This window comes from Ailuropoda melanoleuca, chromosome 15 (genome assembly GCF_002007445.2).
Source record: "Ailuropoda melanoleuca isolate Jingjing chromosome 15, ASM200744v2, whole genome shotgun sequence".
Lineage (NCBI taxonomy): Eukaryota > Metazoa > Chordata > Mammalia > Carnivora > Ursidae > Ailuropoda > Ailuropoda melanoleuca.
The window spans coordinates 47,053,418-47,078,237 of record NC_048232.1 but is presented as its reverse complement, the minus strand read 5'-3'; the positions used below and the strand labels follow the sequence as shown (position 1 = coordinate 47,078,237).

Genomic DNA, 24,820 nt, shown 5'->3' with positions numbered 1-24,820 from the left:
TTAAGGAAATGGATATAAATCTGTTGGGAAAAAATGGTTGAAGTAAATGTATAATTTCATATATTTATAAAAGAAAAACATTAGAACTCATATATTAAAATATTTACCTCTTTGAGTTCACCTTCAGTATTAAGAAATTCTGTAACTCCACTAATGAGTTTGGAATTCATAAATAATGCCTCTCCATACCTGGAAAGAGGGGAAAAAAAGTCTTGATGTTATTAATATAAGGCAGTAATTTAAGAAGTACTACTCTATAGATTTTTTTAGAATCCTTTTCAAGGGCTCCATTTGACCAATGTCATCTTGTTGCCATTAAGATCTCTGAACATTTCAAGGTCATTTCTCCAGGGAGCCAGGGAGGTGCAAAGAGCTGTGACTGCAGAGTATCATCAGATGCCCCCTGATTTGGCTCAAAATGTTTCAGAGAGGTCTAAGTTGTAGTAAATTTAAAAAAAACAAAAAAAAAAGGAACCCTCTAAAATTAGTTTTAGGAATTACTGTTATATTTTCAATCCAAAGCCTGAGGAAGAAGCATTCTAAAACTTTCAACTTTAAAGTAACCTAATTTACTATGAGGGGGAAAAAAAACATCCCAACAAAGGAAATAGGAGTATAAGACAAACTTGGGCATTATCAGGATGTCACACAGATCCTTTGGTCTGGTCAGTCATAACTGACATTGGCATTTTCTTTCTGCATGCTTAGGAACTGAGCTAAATTTCTCTGAAATGCTCCCCCAAGATTAGTATGTTTGCATGTAGGCATTAAATTAAAACAGTGAGTTGTTCACTTGGATTGCATAATCCTTGTACCACAGATATAAATTCTTGACTCATGACCCACAGTAAGGCACGGTCTGTATTGGTGAGTTGGAAAGTTTTCTCATTTTATTGATTTATCTCTGTTGTGCTAAGGATACTACCACAGGCTATCATACTCTTAGAATTAAGAAAAGTACACTAAAAAAGATTCTGAGGTTTTAGAAGCAAAGGATCAGCCCCCATTATAAGAGGTTTTCTAACACTGCCCTTATGCATTGTGGGACCCTTCTTTTAGGACTTGACAACATCTCAAACCTAACTGTCATATATGGCAAGGGGGTACACGTAGTTTTCCAAGTGCCTGGCTTGAGGCAATTGGTGGATGGCCATATGATGTACTGAGGAAAGGAAGACAAGAGGATAATGATGGGTTTAGCTTTGCAGGTACTCCTCAGTAGGGGGTCCAAACAGACAATTGTCTATCACAGGGTGAAGTTTAGACAACACGTTGGAGTAAGAGATCTAGATTTGGGAGCTACTGAAGGCATTGGAGTAGATGGCAGCTAAAAGCAGGGAGAATCTGCAGGGCAGGAACAGAGGAGAACCTTGCACACACCGCCATGAACTCCAGTGTACAAGGACTGACAGAGGCGCGGAAACAGATGAAGAAGACAGTCTTATTTGTCAAGATAAACTCTCCCCTATCTGTACATATGCTGAAATCTCAACCTTTCTAGCTTTCAGGTAGAGACCATGGACTCTCCGTGGGACAAAACAAGCATACCAGGAACCAAACATTTTTTGGTAGGCCTAAACTGAACTATGCATGCACTATGCTGAACTCTGATAGACAAAACCACTCCCTAAAAAGACTGCATATTGGCAGACATCTGACAATCTTTAAAGTAAAATGCTTGTATATATTAATTCCACCTTGTATCTGACTATCCACTATACTTTGGTGCATGAGAGCAAAGCATGCTCTAATCTTCCCATCATTCCAATTTCTGAGCTGCAAATACAAAAAAGCCAATGTGTCTTCTAGGCATATCAACGCTTTCTGATAATGAAATATCTGTAGATAGAACTGCGTTTTAACAGGACACATCCATTCAAACTGAGCCCTTTACGCAAGGGCAACTGAGAAGGTATACCTTAGAAACATCAAGTTTAGACACCAGTTTTTAAGAGACAGAACAAGAGGTCTGCTCACTGTTTGGGGACGTTTAAGTTTGAGAACACGCAGCATCTGCATGCTGTATAATAAATTTAATTTTAAAGTGCCATAGAGATTATCTGAGTAATAAATCAACACTTATTATAATATATTTAAATACATAATGAAACATTTTCTTAAATTGAGGCTGAAGAATTCTCACCATGAAACAGGATGTCTCAGGAATGAATTCTATTGCAACTAGAATTATACAATGATTCAAATGTTCCTTCTCTATATCTTGGTTTTATTTCAGGTGTTTTATGATATTTATATTTAAAGGAAATTTGAAACAATTCAGCAGAGATAAAATTTTCTCATTATATAATAATTACATCTGATTTATAAATAATTTTTTCTACAACACATTCAGAATATAGTTTTATGATATTTCTTCAACCTTAGACAGCTTAATAGATTTTCCACAAAAGCTGTACTCCTAAACCTTTTTACTCCCACATTTCCATATATAATCACAGTTTTTAATCTTCATTACATGAATAATGTTATAGGATCGTTAAAATAATTCTGAGTTTCACACGAGTGGCAACACCCATCTTGGTTGACTATTATAAAATCTAATTCTATTATCTGGACCTTGGTTTTAACGCAAAAAGTTGGGCCTTTATCTCTCCTATGTCACCTTTAATTTACTCACTCAAGTTTGAATGATTGAACTCTTTTTTCTACCTGGTATTTAATATCTTCCATTTATCTCGGAAAAACTTCCAGGCAAGGTCTCGGCCATGTGGATTTCGAGCGACATGGATTATCACATCAATTGCATCTTGATCTAACACCACTTCAGAATTCAGTGATAGATTCAGAAGCCTTTAAGGATAGAATTGTAGAAAAACTTTTAGTCCAATAACTTAAAACATTTTTATAAAATCACAAAAATTACACACATTAATTTGTCATATTCTTTAAAAGAACAGTCCTGTGTAAACTACCAATACAACTTATCAACAGAACAATTTTCTGTTAATAACAGGGGAAAGAGCAAATTCAGAGCACTTTAATTAGCTCGTTAATTAAATTTTTAAAAAAACTCATGGGTGAAGAAATCACAATTTTGTTCTGATGCTATCATCTCACTTTTAAAAATCTTTATAGTAAACGTTTACTTTCTTTTACAATGAAATATTGTCTTACTATTGAGTGGGAAACAATGGTATCTCTTTCAATTCAATTAGTTTTAGTCATGTCAACATAGCAGTTTTCCTTAGCTGTAGAAGAGATGTCTTAGAGTGACTAGTATACATTCAAGGAAATAAAATCAAGTTCAGTGTCATTTGGTTAACAGACAGTACTCTCATTACACAAAGAAATTTAGAAAATTAATTGACCCACCTATTTAATAAGTTCCTGTCATCACTGCAAGTTAAGGCTTCCAGTAATATTTTCTTCTCAGAAACTGCCGTGGTGGAGTGGAATTTCATCCATATGAATTCCCAGACATCCTCATCTAGTAGTGAAACTCCTGTACAGTAGACGATGTCTCTAACATTTAGAGGTATTCTAAAGAAGCAACCCATGGTGGTTTTCTGTTAATTAAAAGCTTCACAGCATTGAAACTAAAGACAGATGCTGCTTTACTACGGTCAGTTTCTAAAAAGATGATTTTGTGAATTGATTTTGTTAACCTGAAAGACAGTAATACTATATAGTAACAATATTCAAAAATATTGGCAACTGAATGATGGAAGATACTGTATTCTGAATGCAAGTTTTGTTTCTACTCTTGAAACTATATTTAAACAAAAATCAGAACACAAGACTTAAAAAAAAAAACAATGCAAACAGGATGCTTTATATTTCCACCAACATTAATACACTTATCAACCAAAGATCTTGCTTTCATAATTGGTAGGCCCAAGGATGACAAGAGAGCACAGGTTGAAAAGACTGCTAACTTGAATAAAACAAACATTTTCTCCTAAAATCACAGAGAAGTCTCCCTAAAATTATTTTTCTCAAATAGGTCTTCACATTTTGGAACCTAGAAGATTACTGACAGAGATAATAAACAGATAAAACATAAAATAATAAATTTTGAGAAAGTAGAAATTTCTTTTTCCCTACATTTATAAAAGTGACTATAAAAATAGACTAAATTTTGACTTGTATTCCAAAATAAATATTACGGTGGGAAACTGTGAGTGGATTTAATTACTCTTGACTATTTATAAGTTGTAAATGCTCACGTTTACCTTACCATAGCAAATTTTTACTAAATATTGTTCTCTCAAGTCTCAGTATATACCCCACATTTTAAAAAAGGAATTCTCTGAAAGAACACTATAATAGTTACAAAAAGTCAAAAAATACATTTCTGCGTTGTGTCATATTCAGTGATCTACCATTTAAATTTCTCACTTATAATTTGAATGTGGCTGATAAGAGGTGTTTTCTCTGGATAGCAAGCTAAAACAATCTCTTCTAAAGATTTAGGACCTTGACTGATGGTTAAAACACTGCTATGGTTGAAGGCGTATTTAGAAACCAGGAGGAGGTGTCTGAATGACTACCAGTAAGATAAGCTTCGTCTTACTCTGTTCAGCAGCTAAGCAGGGCTACCATTCAGAATATCGAGGATTGTGTTTCAGGATACCACATGCTTAGATTTGCTAGAAGTATCATACAAAATTAATTGTTCCCAGAAATGCCTAAAACTCTATTATTCTGTCTCTTCCTAGAAGTAATTTGGAGTGTTTGGGAGAAAAGTTACTTTTAACCTTGCTGACTGAAGCCTTTTTTCTTTGTGGTATTAGAAGGCAAAGGCTCTGTCCGTTTGTTTTGTTTTTAAAGAAACAGAAGGAACACAGACATCAGAAAAAACCAGCCAAGAGCTTTGGAAAACACTGCTACCACATTTAATCATGGTAGATACGAAACAGGATTACAAACATGCCTCCATCTTTACTAACTATAATAAGAAAGTTAAGAAACCTAGTCTTTCTCTAAATCAACAGCTAGAAAAGAGGATGAGCCTTTTCTCTCAAATATTATAGGGTATAGAGCAAAACACTGTATAACTGTTATAACTTTGGCCAAGTGATCAAAATAAAAACTTGCGAGAAAAAATAAAATGTCTACTGAAATCATCAGCACATCAATCAATGTATATTTTCTTAATGTATATTTTCTTAATGTTAGACCTAATAGAGGGTCATGAAGCTATTAATACACTAAAGAGGATATAGGGATAGAGCCCACTGAATTAGGTTTGCTACTGCCTGTGAAACCCATCTCCAGGATCAATGGTTTCAAACAGAAAAAAGCATACAGAAATATAGGAAATGCAAAAACCAAACCAAAACAAAAACAAACCCCACCAGATATTAAACTATCTTCCTTAGATATAACTGGACTGCCATATATCATAGTCGCTAGCAATAGTCCATGTTTCGTTATTCAGTAGATGCTGTTGGCTGATGCGAAACTGTGTAAGATGCACACACACATGAATAAATGGACTGGCCTGTCCAAAGCCCTGGGCACTGGCTGGAGGAACATGAGAGGCAGAAAATAACACTTCTGTGCAATACCACGTTCCAGGTTACACATTCTATTTAGTCTATATAATCATATCATGATGTCTGCATTGCAAACTTCTTTTTGCAAGAGAGGGAACTCTGCTCTGAGAAAGGGTATTTGGCACTATCACCACCATATAGTATCCCGAGATCCAGGATGATGTATACATGAAAGTCTTTCCCATCTTTATCAGCTTAGAGATGGCTAATGACAACGAAAGTATGATACACTGTTTTCTATTAGTAGTAGTTGTCAGAGTAACACGGACACATTCAACCTATCATTCTCACAGTGCTGAACTAGCCACACCGTTGCTCTCTAGCCTTTTTTTTTTTAATTAGTTTTCTAATACACAGTTTAATCAGTCACCTTTGAGAAATATTCAGTGCTGGGAAGACTGGATTTCCAACAATATGTATCCATGGTGCTCACCAGCACTGAAGCAGTTCTTGTTAAAATGCAGCCTCTGGGCGAGCATAAGGACATAGGTTAGCGGTGTACTTAAGGAACTGCTATATGGCAATCTGGTCATACACACAGCAAGGAGAAAAAAATCTTAAAAGGGCACTCAGCAATAAAATGCTGGATGAAATGACAGACAGACCACCCTGAAGGAATCTAGCAAAAGTTATCCTGGGCAAAGGAGGCCTTTAAAAGCAAAACTGCCCAGAATAGGGGCAGATTCTGGATCTCAAGCTGGCAGTCCCCAACCAAGAGAAAGACCCCATAATTTGGTTTTGCTTTGCCGGAAGCTGCAGGTCAACTTTCAGGCTTGTCAGCAGCTGGCCCTCTGTGCATAGCAGATGTATCAAATTTGATTACTACAAAAATGAGACACACATATGTTTACATATACAATCTCAAGCCTGTGGATGAGCCATTGAAAAACAGCCTTCGGTCTCAGCTGCAAATCCCCAAACTCTCAGGAAAGAAACGGCTCTATTAGCAGATGCTGGGCGCACACGCAGCTTCCGGTTCACAGGTCTCCTTTGAAGAGCAAGGACGGAGCTGATTAACCGGAGATTACCGCTCTCATTTTTGAGTATCTCCCCACAGCAACTACTGCTCAACTTCCTTACCCACCCACCAGCTCAGGAGTCAAGGGAGAGTTCACATTATTGTACTCATTGCTGAAAATGAAACAAGACTGGTGAGCACTGAATTTGCTAAGGGCCTTGATTCCCAATGATTTCCATTGTTAATGAAGCCCCTTTTGTTGCTAAATTTGTAAAGAAGTTCTAATAACATTTTAGCAAAATGATTGCTCTGGGGACACTTTAAGATCTCTTTGCATAAACCAAAGTCATTAGGAACAAATGAAAAAGCTCATTTGTTTGGAGAGCATGGGCTGAAAACCCCACAGAACCCATAGTTATGAGCAGTACAAATGAGTTTTGTGAGATTCTTGATATCCAGATTACAGGGAGACGGGGCCCCTTCTCGTGGACGTGGAAATTGTTTATAAGAATGTGAATATCCCACGGTCATTTCTTTTAACCTCCTGCCTCAGAAATAAATCTTTTAATGGAATTTGATTATCGGAGAAGGAAAGCTGTGCTTATTTTTCTCTATGTGTACTATACATATGCAAGACCAGGAAGCTAGTCTCTCCTAGCTGCCTTCATAGGAGGTGAACGGAGTAATGCTTAGCCAAAGGGAAGTGTCTTTATCTTCTTGAGGGTCTAGCATTGCAGAAAACTATTACCTAATTAGTGTAACTTGAACTATAGTTTTTATTCTATTCTCATTTTAAGTAGGATCATGACAAATTTTATCTGTATGGTGAAAATTTTGAAAGCAAAAAAGTTTCAGAAACGTAACAGTATCATCTTGAAATAATCTGCCTTGTATTTTGGTGATATGTTTAACCTTTTTTACTTTGCTGAAAGCAAATGCATGAAAACGAAATGCTTTGGGGTAGAAGATAAAAAAAATTTAGTAGGTGGAAAAAAAGGAGGATTTTAAAAATTTAGAAAAATTTAGAAAAAAATTTTTACTGGGTTAAATAATCATGGTGGAATGGGACTAGTATTTTAAATATTAGTGAATTGGTATTTTAGTTATTAAATGGAAATCTGTGAAGTAGGTTGATAAATTAAGATAAATGATTAGACAAATTTCTGAAGATTTTGCTATAAAAGTTTTCTTTGTTACAGGTGTTTTTTGAGGTAAAAAATCAGGACACATCTCAGATAACAATAGGGACTGGTTTAAGATACAAATAGCAACTGGAATGATACATCATAGATTAATTTTTGATGATATAAAATACATTATTTAATATGATGGAATACATTAAGGATGAATATAACACATACATAATACCACTATATTAAGTGAAAAAAAAAACATAATGTGTATATTAGAAAGAAAGACTAAAAGAAAAAACAGGAGAATATTAACATTTGCCTTTGGGTTGGAGATTACAGTTACAGTCTTTCTTTTTTTAGTTCATATATTTCAATTTTAATCATTTAATAAATTTGGCAGTTAATTTGGAAATAAGATAAGTAAATGTATAATTACATTTATAAAGACAAAATTCCATTACTATTGGATTAAAACATATTCCAATATAGAAAAATGTTATTGAATAATACGTAGACACAATTCTGATGATACAGTTAAAATATCTCCCAGAGGAAATTATACAGGCCAAAGGAAAAAAAATCATACTATTTTAAAATATAAATTTTGATGCTTAATCATGAGAGGGGCCTATTTTTAAGCAGGTTCTCAGTAGACCTCATTTGGCCAATAACTGCCTCTAGGACGGGGCAAGTCAAGGTCATTGCTTTGGGCTTCATTTTTCATCCTAATTGGACAGGGCTAAAGTACAAGAGTTCTAAAGTCCCTCCCTGCTCTGTTAGTATAGGATTCTTTTCATTAGCAATTGTATTAACATTGAAATGCAGATTTAATTATTTTCAAAGACAATGAAAAAAATTTCTCAAATCACTAGCCTCTCTAAGAGCACCTGTTTCTTTCAGTGCCACTACACATTCATTTAGCTAGCGTGTGGCCTACCATTTAATTACTTTTAATTAATTTGCAGTTACTTAATGCATTTGAAAGATCATTTGCCTAATTGAAAAGGTAAAAGACAGCTTTGGTTGAGGCTTCCTCATCAATACTCTAAATCTTGTTTGACCTCATAAGTACTAGTACTCTTACTTCTTTCAGGGCAATCGCTGACTTTAAAATATCAGACTGAAAAATAACCTGCTTTTACAAAGGTTGACCCTGTTTATAGGATCCCTTACGGCCATCTCTCATTCTACCTACATTCCTTTGTCCCTTGGCTGGTCCCAAGAAAGTATCTTGAATAAAACTGAAAGCTCTTGGGGCGCCTGGGTGGCACGGCGGTTAGGCGTCTGCCTTCGGCTCAGGGTGTGATCCTGGCGTTATGGGATCGAGCCCCACATCAGACTCCTCCGCTATGGGCCTGCTTCTTCCTCTCCCACTCCCCCTGCTTGTGTTCCCTCTCTCGCTGGCTGTCTCTATCTCTGTCTCTGTTGCATAAATAAATAAAATCTTTAAAAAAAAAAAAACTGAAAGCTCTTTAGAGAGAACATGTGACTTTCTGCACCTAAGCATTAGTTTCCTCCTCTGGATAATGGGGAAAACCATTCTTTACAAGGTTATTACAATGATTAAATGAGATCATGTCTATCCAGGGCTCAGCACAGTGCCTGGTACGTGTCTGGGGCTCAGTATGGGCATCATCTCAATGCCATGCATAGCCAAGTACAGGGTACAGAGAAAATTATCTCAATTTGTAGTAGTGACATCCCTCTTCATTATTTTCATAACTATTATTAGTAGTATGAAGTGGCCACAAATATCTCCATCTTTCCCAAAAGAGTACAGGACCAAAAAGAAAGCAGAAATAAAGTTTTCAGATGACCTCACTACAAGTGAATGAGTAATTATAAAAATCATGACTGACAATACATTAAGGCATTACAGTAAAACACAGTTTTAGAATCCCAACTAACTTCACCGGTGTACTTGTCAATCAAACACACCACTGAATCCATATAAAAACCCTGGCACCCAGAGGCAGTACTGTTTCACAGTATCTCTACAAGGCCCCTAACAAAGAATTCCATGTGAAGTGTGCATCACTGACTGATGGAAAGAACAATAGGGCCACAGCGCTGTGGGCACCTGGGGGGCAGCACCTAGGGCTCCTCTCACTTGTGCCCACACAGGACCTGCTCATTCCCACCGAAACTGAAGCATAACAAAAGGAATCCTAAAACCTTGGAGCAAAGGAAAAGGCAGTTCAAAACCAGTCTTTGTGGCTCTTTGGACCTCAAAAAATAGAGGTGGATAAACCAGGTGGATAACAGACCAACTATATTTAAAATTACCATGTTCTGAAATGTTCAATACCTCTTTATGTTTGAATTTTGCATATTTGCAAAGAGGCATATGCCGCTCTTTCCATATGAAAGGAAAAAGGATTGCTGAAGGGGGGCTCACCTTACCTATTATCCAGAGTTTATCAAAAGATTATATTTTAAGATAACAGCACTCCTTTTAAGTGGCTTTTATGATTAAAATAATTGTACTTTAAAAGAGACATTCACTTTACTTAAGCTGAAATAATAATATATGACATTACATTTTAAACTTTGAAGTTCCATATAGAAAACAGCTATTATTTCTACTGGGTACGAAGGAAGAGGGACGATGAGGGTAAATATTTAGGCTATAAGAACACTTTATAAAATATAATTGCTAAAGCACAAAAACGTAAGAACCCAGGTGGCCCAGACAACATTACCAAGAAGAGGATAAAAAGAAGGAGACATCAAAGAAAAGGTAGAAAGAAAGAACACAAGTGAGAAACGTACAGAGGCCAAAACATTCAGCATGATGATGACAAAGACAGGCAATGACAAAGACCTACAAAAAGGTAAAAGAAAAAAAAGCAAACAATTAGAGAATTTGTGACTTGACTTGTTTAAACTGTTTCTTTGTCCTGGATTTTAACCACTCCACTGAAAATCCTAGAACATTGTTATTTAACATTTCACTACTCAGAACCCTTATGACATCCAGAATCAATTATACTCATGAGAGCTCAAAAAAATCAAACTGCTTTGTAACAAAAGTAGAAAAATTAAGATATCTCTGATGACTCACTCCGAAACAGTGAGCAGCAGGCTGCTGGTATAAATAGTTCTAAGAGCATAGCATCATTTAAAACTTAAGAGGTATACAGTTGTAGTAGACATTGTGAAATGGATGATAAATTGCCCTATTTATAGATGCCTGTGTTAGAGATGAGATTAATTGTTTCCTGATTACCAGGTGCCCATTACCATGGCTTCTCAAGGAACCCCCTCTGTCTTGATCTGTGATATTTCAGTTTCTTTCCTTCAGCTCTGGCCGTAGCACTGTAAAGCTAAGGGTCTGCTGGGATAAGAAGTCTAAATTTACATACGTGTGATGTTGATGTCTGAATCACAACGATTAGGAACCAGTACATTAACTATGAAGACACAAGACAATGTTGGGAACAACACATTAGTAACACCAGCAATCCATAAGCTCTGTTCTCATTCAAATCATGACCCAGGCCTGAATGTTTACAAAAACCCCACTGGATGACATTGGGCTCCACCTTGACAAATAACTCTTATTGCCCAAGCATAATTTATAGCAACATTCATTGTCTTTTGTATTCTTCGTAGAAAGGTTGCAAATTACAGATTTATTGTATCCATCAAAATACTACTTCTATAAATGGGAAGGCCTGTGCAAATGTGGTTTACTTTCATTTCTAATGCACTGTCAAGGTCACTGAGGTTAACAAGGCTGTTTCTCCAGCCTGGGAAGAATCAACTATGGCAACTTAGTTAATTTTTTAGGCATAACCACTAAGCTGTCATGGGTAGGCAATAAGTAATGTATTTTTCCCACTCGCAAGGTCCCCAACTAAAAACAGATTTTACTTTAGCCAAAGTAAATTTTACTATTTGTGTGTGTGTGTGTGTGTGTGTGTGTGTGTATACATACAAACCAACATGTAATTCTGCAGGTTTTCAGATATTTAATTGGTAGATTCACTGCACAAAAAAATACTGTACTTTTTAAAAATAGAGAAGTATTCTTAGTCATACCAAATCCTAGATGTTCTATGGTTTCGCTTTGATCCTCCTGTGAAAAAGCAGTGAAATCCACAGTAAACTTCATATATGTGTGTGTGTTTTAAGGAATAAGGATAGATGTAATTAAATTTGATAATTAAAAATAGTGAAAAACAATTTATTCCTGTTATATAAAGCAACAGAAAATTATTGGGGAAAAATCTCCCACAGTCTGGGTCCTGGAGGAAAGGGGAATGGCAAGATTGGATGACAAAGTTACAAAATGAGGCAAAAGGCGTATGTTGCATTGGCGGATGATAAATCTAAGAAAAACACATATCTTTAAAAAGTCACCACAAATTCCATGATTTTCTGAAATAACAAATGCATCTATGCACACGTCCATGTAACTGGCAGGTACTGGCTGTAGCACTGATGCGTGTGAAGAGAACAGAAGGCAGAGTATATACCGGACGCCTGTGCTCTATGTTACAGAACAAAATAAGCAATGTTTACGTATATGTGAAAATAAAATGGAAGTCACATGGATTTTTTTCTGTTTGATTTTTTTAGTTATAAAAAGCATCTCAAATCATGAAAAAGAAAAAAGAGACTCTTTCAAAATATTGAGAAGGGATCTTAAAACATGAGCATGGGTTCTTTGCTGTGAATTTTAGGGGATATTGCTACATAACTATTCTACTTTCATACCATTGACCACTCCCATGTATTTCTTGTACACATTTACAAAAATAATTGTATGAACACTGATGATAGTAGCTTTGTCTGAATTCTGCGAGGACGAAGAACTGCCTTCTCGGTATCATATTCCTGATGAAAATCTTAAGAGCAGGAAGAAGTCAGTGAAAGTTAAAAGTTAAACTTGCAATCTGTAGCGTCCCTTGATATTTCATCAAAGAAAGAAAAACAATGCAACATGTTGATCATAAACCAAGTTTTGAATAGGAAGCAGAGCTAAAGGTGTGTGTCTTATCACAAACTTGATGGCTTAAAACAACAGAAATTTATTCTCTCACAGTTCCTATGGCTACAAGTCTAAAATCAAGGTGTCAGCGGGATTGCTTTCTTCTCGAGGCTCCACAGAATCTGCTCTATAGCTCTCTTCTAGTCCCTGTGCCTCCAGCAATCCTTGGCATTTCTTGCTTTGCAAACACATTACTTCAATTTCTACCTCTGTCTTCACATGAGTTTCCCTCTGAGTCTCTCTGTGCCTTCTCTTCTCTCTGTTATGAGTACCATCATCAGGGTAAGCCCTAAATCCATGTGAACTCATTGCAAAGACCCTATTTCCAAATAAGGTCCAATTCACAGATAGCATTTAGGATTTAGACATATCTTTTAGAGGCCACTATTCAACCCACAAAAGTGTGTACATGTGCTTTTATGTTTCCTGTTATTGCCAAGAAATTACACAAAGTTCTTTCTCGCTTTTAGATATTTTAAAATATATATATGTATATATTACAAAATTTAAGATATATATATCACAAAACTATTTGATGCTTGTAGAGCATTTTCCATCAACATTATCACAATATTAAGTAAACATTATCACGCTATCATTAGAAAGACTAACGTGAATTATTTTCATTTTCATTTGAGCTAGAATGAATTACACGTATAGAATCAGTCCTAAGTCTTAATCACAAGGGGGAAAAATACACAAAAAGGAAACGTCATTAATGTTGCCGAAGGAAACTTCTCAGCATTTCTATTATTTTTGGAAAATGTGGAGGAAATTTCTTCGTTATAGCGGTTGGGAGCAATTGTCATAAACCTGAATCTGAATCCATCAGTATAATCCACTCTCCGTGAGTAAGTAAAAATGTTCTGGAAGCTGCAAATATTTCTGTTGGTGCTCCAGCCCTGGCTTAGTAAATAATAGTGATCACTACTGTGAGTTAATCAACATTGCTCCCTGTGTTGCCCATGGAAATCCATATTCACTTAGCACTTGTACTGTGACAAACAGGCAGTTAAAATAGAGCTATTCTATAACTAATCAATAAGCATATCTTTTGATAGATGGCACAAAAGTTCAATAGTGTTATGCCTGAAGTTGGTATAGTATCAGGCAAACAATACTAGCATGATAGGAAAATTACTATTGGCAGAAATGGGGGAAAAACCAACTATACTGAAAAGAAAAACAGTTAAATTAAATCAAGTCACCTTCAAAAGCATACTTCTGTAAAAATTAAAATACCTTAAAAAAATACTATTGACTATTTGCCTCTATACATGGCTGTAATAGAAATTTTCTTCAAAAAAAGTAAAATGTCAGGAAAAAGCCAAAAGTGTCAGGAAAAAGAAAACAAGTGCAGGATTATTTCTGTGTTTTATTTTTTTTTATTTTTTATTTATTTATTTATTTATTTTAAAGATTTATTTATTTATTTATTCGACAGAGAGACAGCCAGCGAGAGAGGGAACACAAGCAGGGGGAGTGGGAGAGGAAGAAGCAGACTCATAGCAGAGGAGCCTGACGTGGGGCTCGATCCCATAACGCCGGGATCACGCCCTGAGCCGAAGGCAGACACTTAAGCGCTGTGCCACCCAGGCGCCCCTATTTCTGTGTTTTAAATTAGAATATAAAATCATTAGTGTGTGTGGATTAAAAACTAAATATGACTATACGAAAATGAATAGAAATATGCACTTACTGAAGTTATATTAGCTCTTGAGGCAATCCAAGTCCCTGCTACACGAAGAAGTAAATGAAAAAAATACATCCAGGTTAGCTAGTCCCTCAGGTAGGTCATTTAGTCAAATATTTATCCCATGATGGACTGAACTAAGCCAGCATGCACTGAATTCTCCAAATGGCAAGGGAAAGTGGTACTCTCAGTGGGACTCCAGAGAAGCTTAGGAAAAGAGAGACAACAAAGCCCTCTTCCCTACAGAGGTACAGCCATTATTTGAGTAATCTTAACAGATGACCTCTGCTTCCCCAAATTGTGAATCACATAGGATAACTGGTTACGAAGGAGATTTCTAGTTTGACAAAGGAATTCACAATTGGATTAATTCAGATAGAAAGCACATTTACTATGCTTCATAAATTATTTTTCTTCTGCATAACTTTTCCAAAACACTTTTGTTTGGTAACACTCTAATTTTAGAAGAGCGATTCCCCAAAGCTTTGATGAAGGCATATAATCAATGAACTGGGGTTTTTGCTCTTCTCAGCAAATAAAAACAAAACAAACATGATTAACTAAAAAAAAAAAAAAAATGCAAGACTTCCAGAGGATGTCCTTGGTGAGTATAGATTCTGTCCAAGCAGTTACGCCTTTGGAAAGTGCCGAGACTTTAATCTTGAGAAATGATGCTGAGGAAGAAGGCCATTCTTATACATTGTTTCTTTTGGGTGACATCTCCTTTCTCCCTGTGCCTGATAAATGTGTATTTTTCCTATAGGCCCCAGGGCAGTTGTCACTCTGCGGGAATGTCAATCTCACTGACAGGTCAAATTGTCCTTTTCTTAGAAATCTTCCTTCTGGCTTCTCAATACAGTTAAAATCTTAACGTGTTTGTATGACCTCTGAATTAGTCTCAGGCTATCCCACTGGACTGTTAGCTCTAGGAAGGCAGAAAATGTGTCCTTTTCTTCATCATTGGATCCCTGGTGTCCTTTAGTATGATGCCTGAGGTGTGGCAGAGGGTCAAGATATATTTAGTACATGAATCAAGTAGTATAAAGTCTGAATTAATATTGATTAGACTAAGTAGATATATTACTACGGAAGAAATGTGCAATACCACTTCATTTTAGAAATAAAGCTGAAAGCTAAAAACCAAGTCAACTATTAACCAGATATCCCACTATCATAATCCCATAACATGGCCCTGGAATACTACGCGAGTCACAATGAGGGAGGGAAGCCGCATGTAAAATATGCTTTAGCTTCGAAGAAATACAGAGGGATAAATTGATAAGATGTAAATGACAGTGATGATTTTTTATGGTAATTGTGAATTATTCCAGAGGTTCCCATACCACTTTCTGCTTTAAATAGTTTCATGAGTAACTTTTAAATCTCTGTGCTAGTGTTACATGGGCAACAATTCATAACCAGATGACTGGCCAAAACTACTAAAATATACAATTCCTAGGGCAGAAAGATGATGGAAGGGAGGTGACTACCCCTTAGGGTTTATTTTCCAAGTATATGATCAAAGTGAAAAATCTGTGTGCTCAAATTTTGCACTGGGGAAAACTAGCTGAACGTACTTTAAAAAAAAAAAAAATCAGCCTTACAACCATTCAAGTAGGTAATTCACTATATTTTTTCCTCTCACCTCAGTGGGTCTGTTAAAAAGAATGTTCAAGGTAGAATTTGCATGAAGCTCTCCATTAACAGTGCCCCACAGTGTTTCACTGTGGACAGTGAAAAATAAGGCAAACAAATGACAGTACATGATGCCGTCTTATCTCACATGCAAGTAAAAATGTGAATGACTCAAAGTATGGGTCAATCAATTAAGCTACTTAACTAGTCTACTGAGAAGAGGACTATCTTTTACAGCATCCTTCCTAAACTCTTAGAAATTAAAAATGAAATAATTTCTGATATTCTGATTTAAAAAGAACAGTTCGTAGGCCAGGTGTTAGTTAGGAGTTAAAGAGATACATAACTTGGTTTACTGTAGAAAAATAATGCTTTGAGTTAAATTTTTAAATACGTATGAGAAAATCATAAAAACTATTTTGAAACTAAGATATAAACTGCCTATGTTGTAAGGTGAAATAGAGTGGAAATAGTGGGATTTTTTTTTAAGGAGAAATAAGTTTTAAGAATTGTACAGGTTCCTGGGGACATATTTATAAGAATAAATTCCAGACATATTTTTAGACTATCCACTCTTTTTAGATATTTATATCTACAGATAGATCTCTATTTTCAAATAGATAAAATTCTTTGTATTCATAGTGAAAAGGATTAATAATAAATTTGAAAATATGAACATTGGTAGAGGGAGTAAGACAACTTTTAGAAGACACTGTAAATGTTAAGCTTCAAAGGCCACAACTCATGACTGGATGACACCCAACTATTCAATATTGTGATTTCTCAATTCTTCGTCTTTGCTTTCCTTTATTTACATTCTCTCCCTAAACAATCTAATCTATCACTCATTCTTGCCATTTCTACCCACCTCCGTGTCATGGCCTTCCTTACCTCCAGACATAGGTTTTCCTATCTCTGGGGGTAAGGAAAGACTTCTTAAAGAATACCTAAGGATATGGGTACTTTTACAGCAATCAAGTTCCTCATTCTAAACTTTCACATATCAAAAAAAAAAACAAAAACAAAAAAAACTTTCACATGGATGCTTTTCTTTTCATAAAAACCCTTCTCCCACTTTCCCTCACTTTCCAGGAGAAAGGTATATTTCTCATTCACTCATCTCACATCTTCCGAGGGTACAGTGAACTGCGATATCAAATAAAAATTCTAAATATTGGTGTTGTTATCTAGAAAATGAGTTTTCAATTTTTAAAAATTCTTTGCTTCCATCAAAATTGAAGAAGGGCCTAATCAAGTTCTCAGGTGATAATTTAAAAATTTTGGTGATAGATTACTGTGCAATTTTTGGCACAACACTGGGAAAGACAAAAGAACTGTATTATACTGCTATAACAAAACACCTTCCATTCCTATCTGTTTATTTTTATGTATAAAGTTTCTCAGTACTTTAACATAAAAATCAAATAGAATTGATGGTGAAACTTTTCTCATTCTAGCCGTGAGTAATATTTGTCTGTGAATATATAAACTGGTTGGGGAAAAAGGGCAATCTCAATTTTAATGGTTATATTTAACAATTTTTATGTTTAGAAATTACTTATCAGAATTTGCCATGTATTTATGTTAATCAATTATATACAAGTAACCATTGTAATGAAAATTCAATTTTGAAATAAAATGAACATAGGATTTTATGACATGAAAAAATTATGTGTGTATGTGTCCGTATATGTTGTATGCATATATTTCCTAGGGCAGAAAAGTATAATAGGGTGATCCCAAAAGGATTCTCCAGAAAAAAATATATTAGAATATAATTTGGGGGAGAGGAAAGAATAATATAAAATTTGTGACTGTTAAGTAAGAACATAAATCATATTTTTTAAATGACCAATGGTGGGTATAAAGTAGCTAGGGTGTTTCAATTCCACTGGATACATTAGGGGTTTGAAAGAATTTTGTTTAAAAAAAAATGTCTATTTATGCTAATATGCTAAATAGGTAAATCCTTGCAATTATTTACATGTATGATGGAGATTTCTGGATAGAGACTGAAAAATGTTATCTTTGGCAATTTGTATGTATAAATGTTTGAGCTCTACTGGATTATTCTAGTGGACTGTCATTAATGCCTTCCTTTTTTACCATTTATATGCAAGCAGTCATTAACTCCTCTCACTCTTCCTTCTTCAGTCATGCTCAAACATGCCCTCTTCATTTCCACCACTAGCTCTCAGGGCTGGAAGTTTTCCCTGGTCTCTCTGATCTAGTCAAATTCCCATGACAGTGTCTGAGAACACCACAGACTTCTTGGCTGCATTTCTCTTGAGTTTCATTTTTAGGTGTGTGTTTATCTGAACAATTTGTTTCCCTCCTACACTCTCTCCCTGCCTCTACCACCAATCTTCAGTGTATGTCAGGGCCTGAACCACATATTCTCAATGCCAGGTAAGTCACAGGGGCGGGTATTAGTTGAATGAAGGAACTCTGCCTTCTAAGTGTCTAGCACAGGGTCGACACATCATAGCTGCTCAATACACACTGACTGAATACGTGTATAAATGAAAACGCACCCTTTAAACTGCATAATAATCAAATAACTATATAATAATAATCAAAAGAGAACCAAAAGTGGACAAATCATGAGAAATTGTATGATTTATGTTCATGGACGGGGAGTATGAAATTTTGGACTGTTAGGTCTAATGCAAGCCCTGGAGATTTGGGGGCAATGCCCTTGCTTTAGAAACAGGGTTGAGACTTGGAGTAAACACGGACTCATCTAAAGCCACAACTGTCTAATGACAACCTAGCAGCAAACCTAATTCCTCATCCCCGCCCATGGAGGTTTGGGCAGCCCTGTCCTTTCCATTACTCCACACAGACTCCCTGCTGGCTTCACCTGTCTGCAGAAGGCATGTGCTGGTAACTGAGCAGGAAAATGGCTGGTCTGGCTGGTATAACTTTAGCCTATGAAAATTTATAGTAGGACAGTTCATAGTAAGAACAATACAAAAAGCAGTGTACAGAACAAGGGTTCTAGGACCATAATAACTTGGGAACATGGACAATAAGTTAGGATCCATGTTTTTAGGGGAAGATAACATGAGGTTTCTGAACCAGATATACAGACTATAGCAAAAAGAGCCTTTTGTCTGTCCTCCTTTGTGTTCTCACATAAGAAAAGCGAACACTGATGGGCAGAGAGAGACACAAAGAAAGGCAGCTGAACTGGAGCTCTTTACCTATGAGATACAATGAGCTATGGCTGATGGACGGACATGAGCAGCAGATGAAGGGGAGGGAGGAAAAAGAAACATTTTTCTAGAGGCCAAGCCGGCAGGATTTCTTAAAGCAGGAGGAAAGGGCAAACATCGCCAGGCTCCTCTTTGAAAATCTCTCTATGGTAATATTTTGTTTTATATTTTATGTGACAGGTCACATGCTTATAACCCCCAAACTTACAGAGAAGGTTTGCTAATGAAGGCATTCTATACATGTTCTGTACTGCTCTATTCTATATTTATTCCTACTTTCCCCATTTAAAACTCACAGCATCCACCTGTACAGTCAGAACAAGTAGAAAGCAACTCCAAAGATGATTCATGTTTTATGATTTCCTATAAAAGCCAAATAATGAATAGGCATTCTTTTGTATAATTCTTACGACTTGTTTGGTTAGTAATATTACTGCCATTTTTCAGATGATGAAACCAAGTGATGTTCCTCAGGTCATTTAGTGGCCCAACTGCATTTTGATCACAGGTGTCTTTGACTTTGAAGACAGTAGCCTTTCCCTATAACAGTGGTTCCCGAACTGTGGTCTCCAGACCAGCCCATCAGCATCACACGGGAACTTGTCATGAATACAAATTCTTGGGCCCCATTCAACCTACTGAGTCAGAACTCTGGGGGTGGGGTCCAGCAAACTGTTTCACAGGTCCTCCCAGTGATTCTTACACATGACCCGATGTGAGCCCCACGGGCTTCGGTCGTGAGCGCAACCTGCAGTCAACTCCTGCTTACACTCATTGTAGAGAGTAGTTAAGTTCTGGTGGGTGTCTTTTTTTTTTTCTTTCTTCTTTTTTAAATCATTTTTGAACAAACATATATTACTGGTATATGGTAATTTGACGTACCGCCGCAGCATGACACACGGTCGGGTTAGAAGGGCAGGCGGTCTGGGAAAGGAATCCCACATCCACTGCCTGTTGTCATACGGTCTTGGCAAGTTATATAACCTTTGTGAGTTTTGGATTTGTCTTCTATAAAAATGAAATAAAAATGAGATCGTGCACAAAAAGCAGTTGAAATGTACTAACTGCTCAATAAATAAATGTATCCTTCATTATGATCATCATTAAAGACAATAATACCAGTAACATGATGATGACTTGCATGAGTAGTGAAGTTTATGTATTACGTATGTTGCAAAGCTCCAGAGATGCTCCCCTACTCCTAATTTTTACTATGGAAGGGCCCTAAGTTTTTCCATTCTCAAAATGATTTCTAATTCATTTCAATATACATTTTTGATATCTCATAATGTAGAAGGTGCCCCACTGTTTCAGGATATTTTTTAAGAAGAGTGATGATACCAGTTATCAATTAATCTATTAGGGAATAGATACCAGTATCTATTGAATACTTTTTAAAAATTAAATACTTTAAATCTTTGTTCTGTATTGGCTTAATAAGAGCTTTAAATTGTACCTTTTAACATTATTTGAATAATAATACATTATCGCTAAATCAAGAGGCTGTGTTATTATGGACACACATTTAATTTCAGATTAAATTGTTTATTTAAAAAAACCCATATTACCGTGTTGTGATCTCTGTATAGTTAACTGTACAATCTCAATGGTGTTTTAATACAGAAATTTTCAAATAATAATTCACCTACAGTAATAACACAATCCCTATTTTGACTCAGTGAAGCTTATGCCAATTATTTCTTGTTTATTTGTACTAATCAGTGAAAGAAACCAATTTCTGTCCCTTTTATTATGTCTTTTATACATACAAAAGGCTATCATCTTCTCTGTCCTTTTTTTTAGAGAGAAATTTTCAGGTCTTACAACCTCCTCTCGTAGCTCGTGTTTTCAAGATCTTTTTATCATTTGTATTGTTCTTTACTGAATGCTTGGCAATTTGTCTCTTTTTGGAGCTGTGGTGTTCTGCTGAACTCAGTCCCCAAATCACAGCCTAATAAGACCTGAACGTAGCTCATCCGTTCTGATGCATGACATCACCATTACCATTCAACACACTGTAGCGTTTGAATATATTAACAGGGATCAGAATGCGGACTCGTTCAATTTATCATTCACTGTAATTCTTGAATTTTTCTCTCTCTGCTGCTACCATGTCTAGCTTTGCAATGCACTTTTTGGTTCCATTACCTTTCCCTACACCACCTTTCACATCCATTCTATCTTCCTAAACCTAACCTCGCTAACTGGACCTATCTCCCCAGCACATCAAGATTGGTCTACAGAGTAGCACAGCACCCCAGATTCGAAACCCCTGCTACCTTCCATGACTCACTGCCCTTTAAATTTATTAGCATACACACAGCATCTCCCAAAATGTTTTATAAGTACCCTATTGCATTACCTTGGGAGGCTTTCCTTAAAGATGATTTTTTAGGCTCCTGTGGAACAAAACACAAGCAAACAAACACAACTGACTGGTGTGTTTCTTCAGGCACATTTAAAAAGAAACCTTTCCCTCCCCTTCATTGACTCGATTTAAGAAAGTTAAACTCAGCATCGACCACAGGATCACATGCCTGCTTTATTATTAAGCAGTCATCGAAAAAAATACAGGTTAAATCTCTGATGCTCACACACAGGTAGCTCCAAGAGTACCATGTCCCCTCACCGCAGGTCACTTGTGTATGCAGGGACAGGTCACATGGTTGGCTGAGCAAATCTGAGTAAACACAGGACGAGTTCCACCCAGCATGTGCAGTATCCGGTTACAGAAGAAAGCAAAGCAGGAGAATGTACAAATGATGAAGAAAATAACGAAAGAACCTTCAAGTACTAGACCCAAATTTAGTTATTTTGTCATAAAGAAGTTCATTTCAGTTTTTACGAGTGTAGTAACTGATCCAACGGGAGCCCGCTCATTCTTGTGGGGTGAATGTGATTCCTCTAAGGCAGTAATCCCTCCCTTCTTGCTGTTCACACACTGTCCTGTGCTAGAACGACCGTTTGTTTATAGAGATGCTCTCTCTACTAATTTACAGCTATCCCTCTCCTGTTTGCTTTCTGGCCACCAGCTGGTATTGAGAACTGCTCAGTAAAATTTTGTTAAATAAATGAATTATTTAAAAAATGCATTTTCCGGGGTGCCTGGGTGGCACAGCGGTTAAGCGTCTGCCTTCGGCTCAGGGCGTGATCCCGGCGTTATGGGATCGAAGCCACATCAGGCTCCTCCACTATGAGCCTGCTTCTTCCTCTCCCACTCCTCCTGCTTGTGTTCCCTCTCTCGCTGGCTGTTTCTCTCTCTGTCAAATAAATAAAATCTTTTAAAAAAAATGCATTTTCCCAATAGCTGTACTTTTATGGCTTAAAAAGCAACTGTCAGGTTTGAGAAAAAGCATGTGTCCATAGCAAGATGAAACAAACAAAAGACTAATCAAATAAAAAACAAAATGGCAGAGACCATGATCTTTAAATAATATATTTTACCTTTTCTTCTCATGTGTATTTATGATTATGCATCCTAATACAATTTTCGATGTACTGATTTTGGATAAATTTTTATGTGTTCATCACCTAAGTACATGTGGTAGAATTGAAGAAGGTTGTAGGAAAAAAGGAAAACAAAAAGTTTTTATTATAACATTCTCAAGATTGATTTAATAGTTTTCAGAAGACTTAGCAAAAAGGATAATTATTAGTAAAAGTTAATAAATGAGAATGCTTTAGTGCTAGAGAAGACCGGTGAGACATTTAATCACTGTCTTTGAGTACATGATGGATCAACTGAGAGATGATAGTGATAAAGTATTTTCCTTCATAGCTCAGGATAAGACCAGAAATGGTTAACTTAGAGAGCAAACAGGACAATGGTAAAGAAGGTGACAAGTTACTTAGTAATGCAGTGGAAGATTTCTCTCACAGATCTGTAAAGCAGGAGAGCTGTGCTTTGCTCTGGAGTCAGTTAGATGCTACATTTAAACCTAAGTAACTTTCGACAAGACAAAAATCAATTTGTTCCTTCAGTAGGTTATGCTTTCTGTGGTTCTGTTGTTCACCTAGAACCAGTCCCTTCTTCTGTTCCCAGGGAGTCATCCCAGCCACTCAGTTCAGGACAAGCCCGGGTGGCATGCAAAATAGCATCCTCTGAATCAACTGTCCCCCAGCTCCTCACCTTTCTGATTGGACTCTCCTTAACACAGGGGCCAAAGACTGTAATTGCCCAAAGTGTAATAAGAAATGGAACATAAGGTCTTTGGAAATATAAAGATACCTAAGAAGGTTAAAAAAACTGTAGTGAAAAGAACATGATCTTCCGTTTTTTTATGTTTAATATTCTTTTCATTAACAGTAACAAGTGACATTTAGTTTAATATTTTTATCAAAGGTAATTCTATTAAGCAATTTTAACATCACATTATGTATTAAAATCCTGTATTGTGAAATTCCAAGATAAGATACAAGTTTAAGGTCTCTGTCAAGGGTCACTAAAAGAGTAGATTTTTTTTGTGTAACCTTTTTGGTTTTTGGTTTTTAATATTAACATATGTTACACTACTTTACTTCTATCATATGCTTGCAGTTGTTTTATGAATAAATACCACAACCTTTATAAAGAACCACAGAATCTGGCCTATATAAAATTATTTTATTCTCACAGAATAGCAAAGCTACCCAAATTCAAAATAAGCTGACACCTTATGTATGAAGAATAAGGGCCCAGATTAAGAAAGTTGGTTTAAAACTCCACAAAACACTCCAGAGGTAAGTGCATCGTGCCTTTTATGTGTTGCCTTGTAAAGCAATGAACCTGAAACACCGTTTCGCAGTGTTTTTTTTCTTGTCTTGCTTTCCTCCAGTTGATAAATGCAATGCATCAGCTGAGAATCTGAAAGCAGTATTAAATCATATCAGAGAAACAGGATTTGGTTCCATTTACCTGTTCCTGTTGCTGGAAATCCAATCTGAAATAAGTGTCGAGGCTTGTTGGTGACAATGCTTGTTGCCAAAACTGCACGCCAGCATTATAACTTCTCTCCGGAGTTCTCTAGGTATCATCGAAAGGAGAAACAATGAAAAAGCAGTGTTACTATCTGGGGAAGAAGGGTAACTCATTACATAAGCAGTAGAGAAGTAAATAATCAGCACAAAAATCATTTCCAGATACAGAACTCCTATTTTGCCAAGGAAGAGATGGTTAGGCAGAGAAGTTCAGCATACTACAAGTCTTTTCTGGAAACAGTAATACAGTGGGGGGGGGGCTTGGATTGGGTTGGGTTGGGTTCAAATCTCCCCTTTACCAGTAACGGCAGATCTTACAATGAACCATGGCAAGGATATGCTTTTGTTCTCAGTACCAAGAAGTGGAAACTGTGCTACCCATCAGCAGGCCTCCCAGCAAAAGGCAATGAAAGATGCAGAATGAAAGAAAGATCATCTCATGCTGCCGAAGTCGCAATGGCACTAGTCGTATGTTATTGTACAGCTCTGGGGGAAAAGAAGTGAGTAAGAAAATAAAACGTACTCATGTTGGTAGGATGCTTGAACAAGAGATCCATTAAAATTGTTTTTTGGCCATCCAAGCTTGATGTACGTGGTTGCAACTTGCTTTAAAATATATTCCTAAATGGGGGTTAGGGGAAATAAAGATGATGTCAGTTTCAACCAGCTCCATGCTGATAATTACAATTACATAATACGATGAAAATATTTT

General features: G+C 36.3%; 1 protein-coding gene across 2 annotated transcripts in view; it reads right to left on the bottom strand.

Moving 5' to 3' along the window:
- The window catches only part of TRHDE (thyrotropin releasing hormone degrading enzyme), a 367,482-nt gene that overhangs the window by 7,917 nt on the left and 334,745 nt on the right, over positions 1-24,820 (bottom strand). The window contains exons 14-18 of one of the 2 annotated variants that reach the window (XR_004620882.1): positions 24,632-24,729; positions 24,047-24,154; positions 3,334-3,501; positions 2,639-2,811; positions 108-189 (exon numbers count right to left, since the gene is read on the bottom strand). Coding sequence is in view for 1 of the 2 variants with exons in the window: in XM_034644164.1 (XP_034500055.1) it covers positions 108-189; positions 2,671-2,811; positions 3,334-3,501; positions 24,047-24,154; positions 24,632-24,729 (597 nt within the window). In the remaining variant the exon portion in view is untranslated. The remainder of the gene's footprint in view (positions 1-107; positions 190-2,638; positions 2,812-3,333; positions 3,502-24,046; positions 24,155-24,631; positions 24,730-24,820) is intronic. The other variant, XM_034644164.1, reaches the window with a different exon arrangement.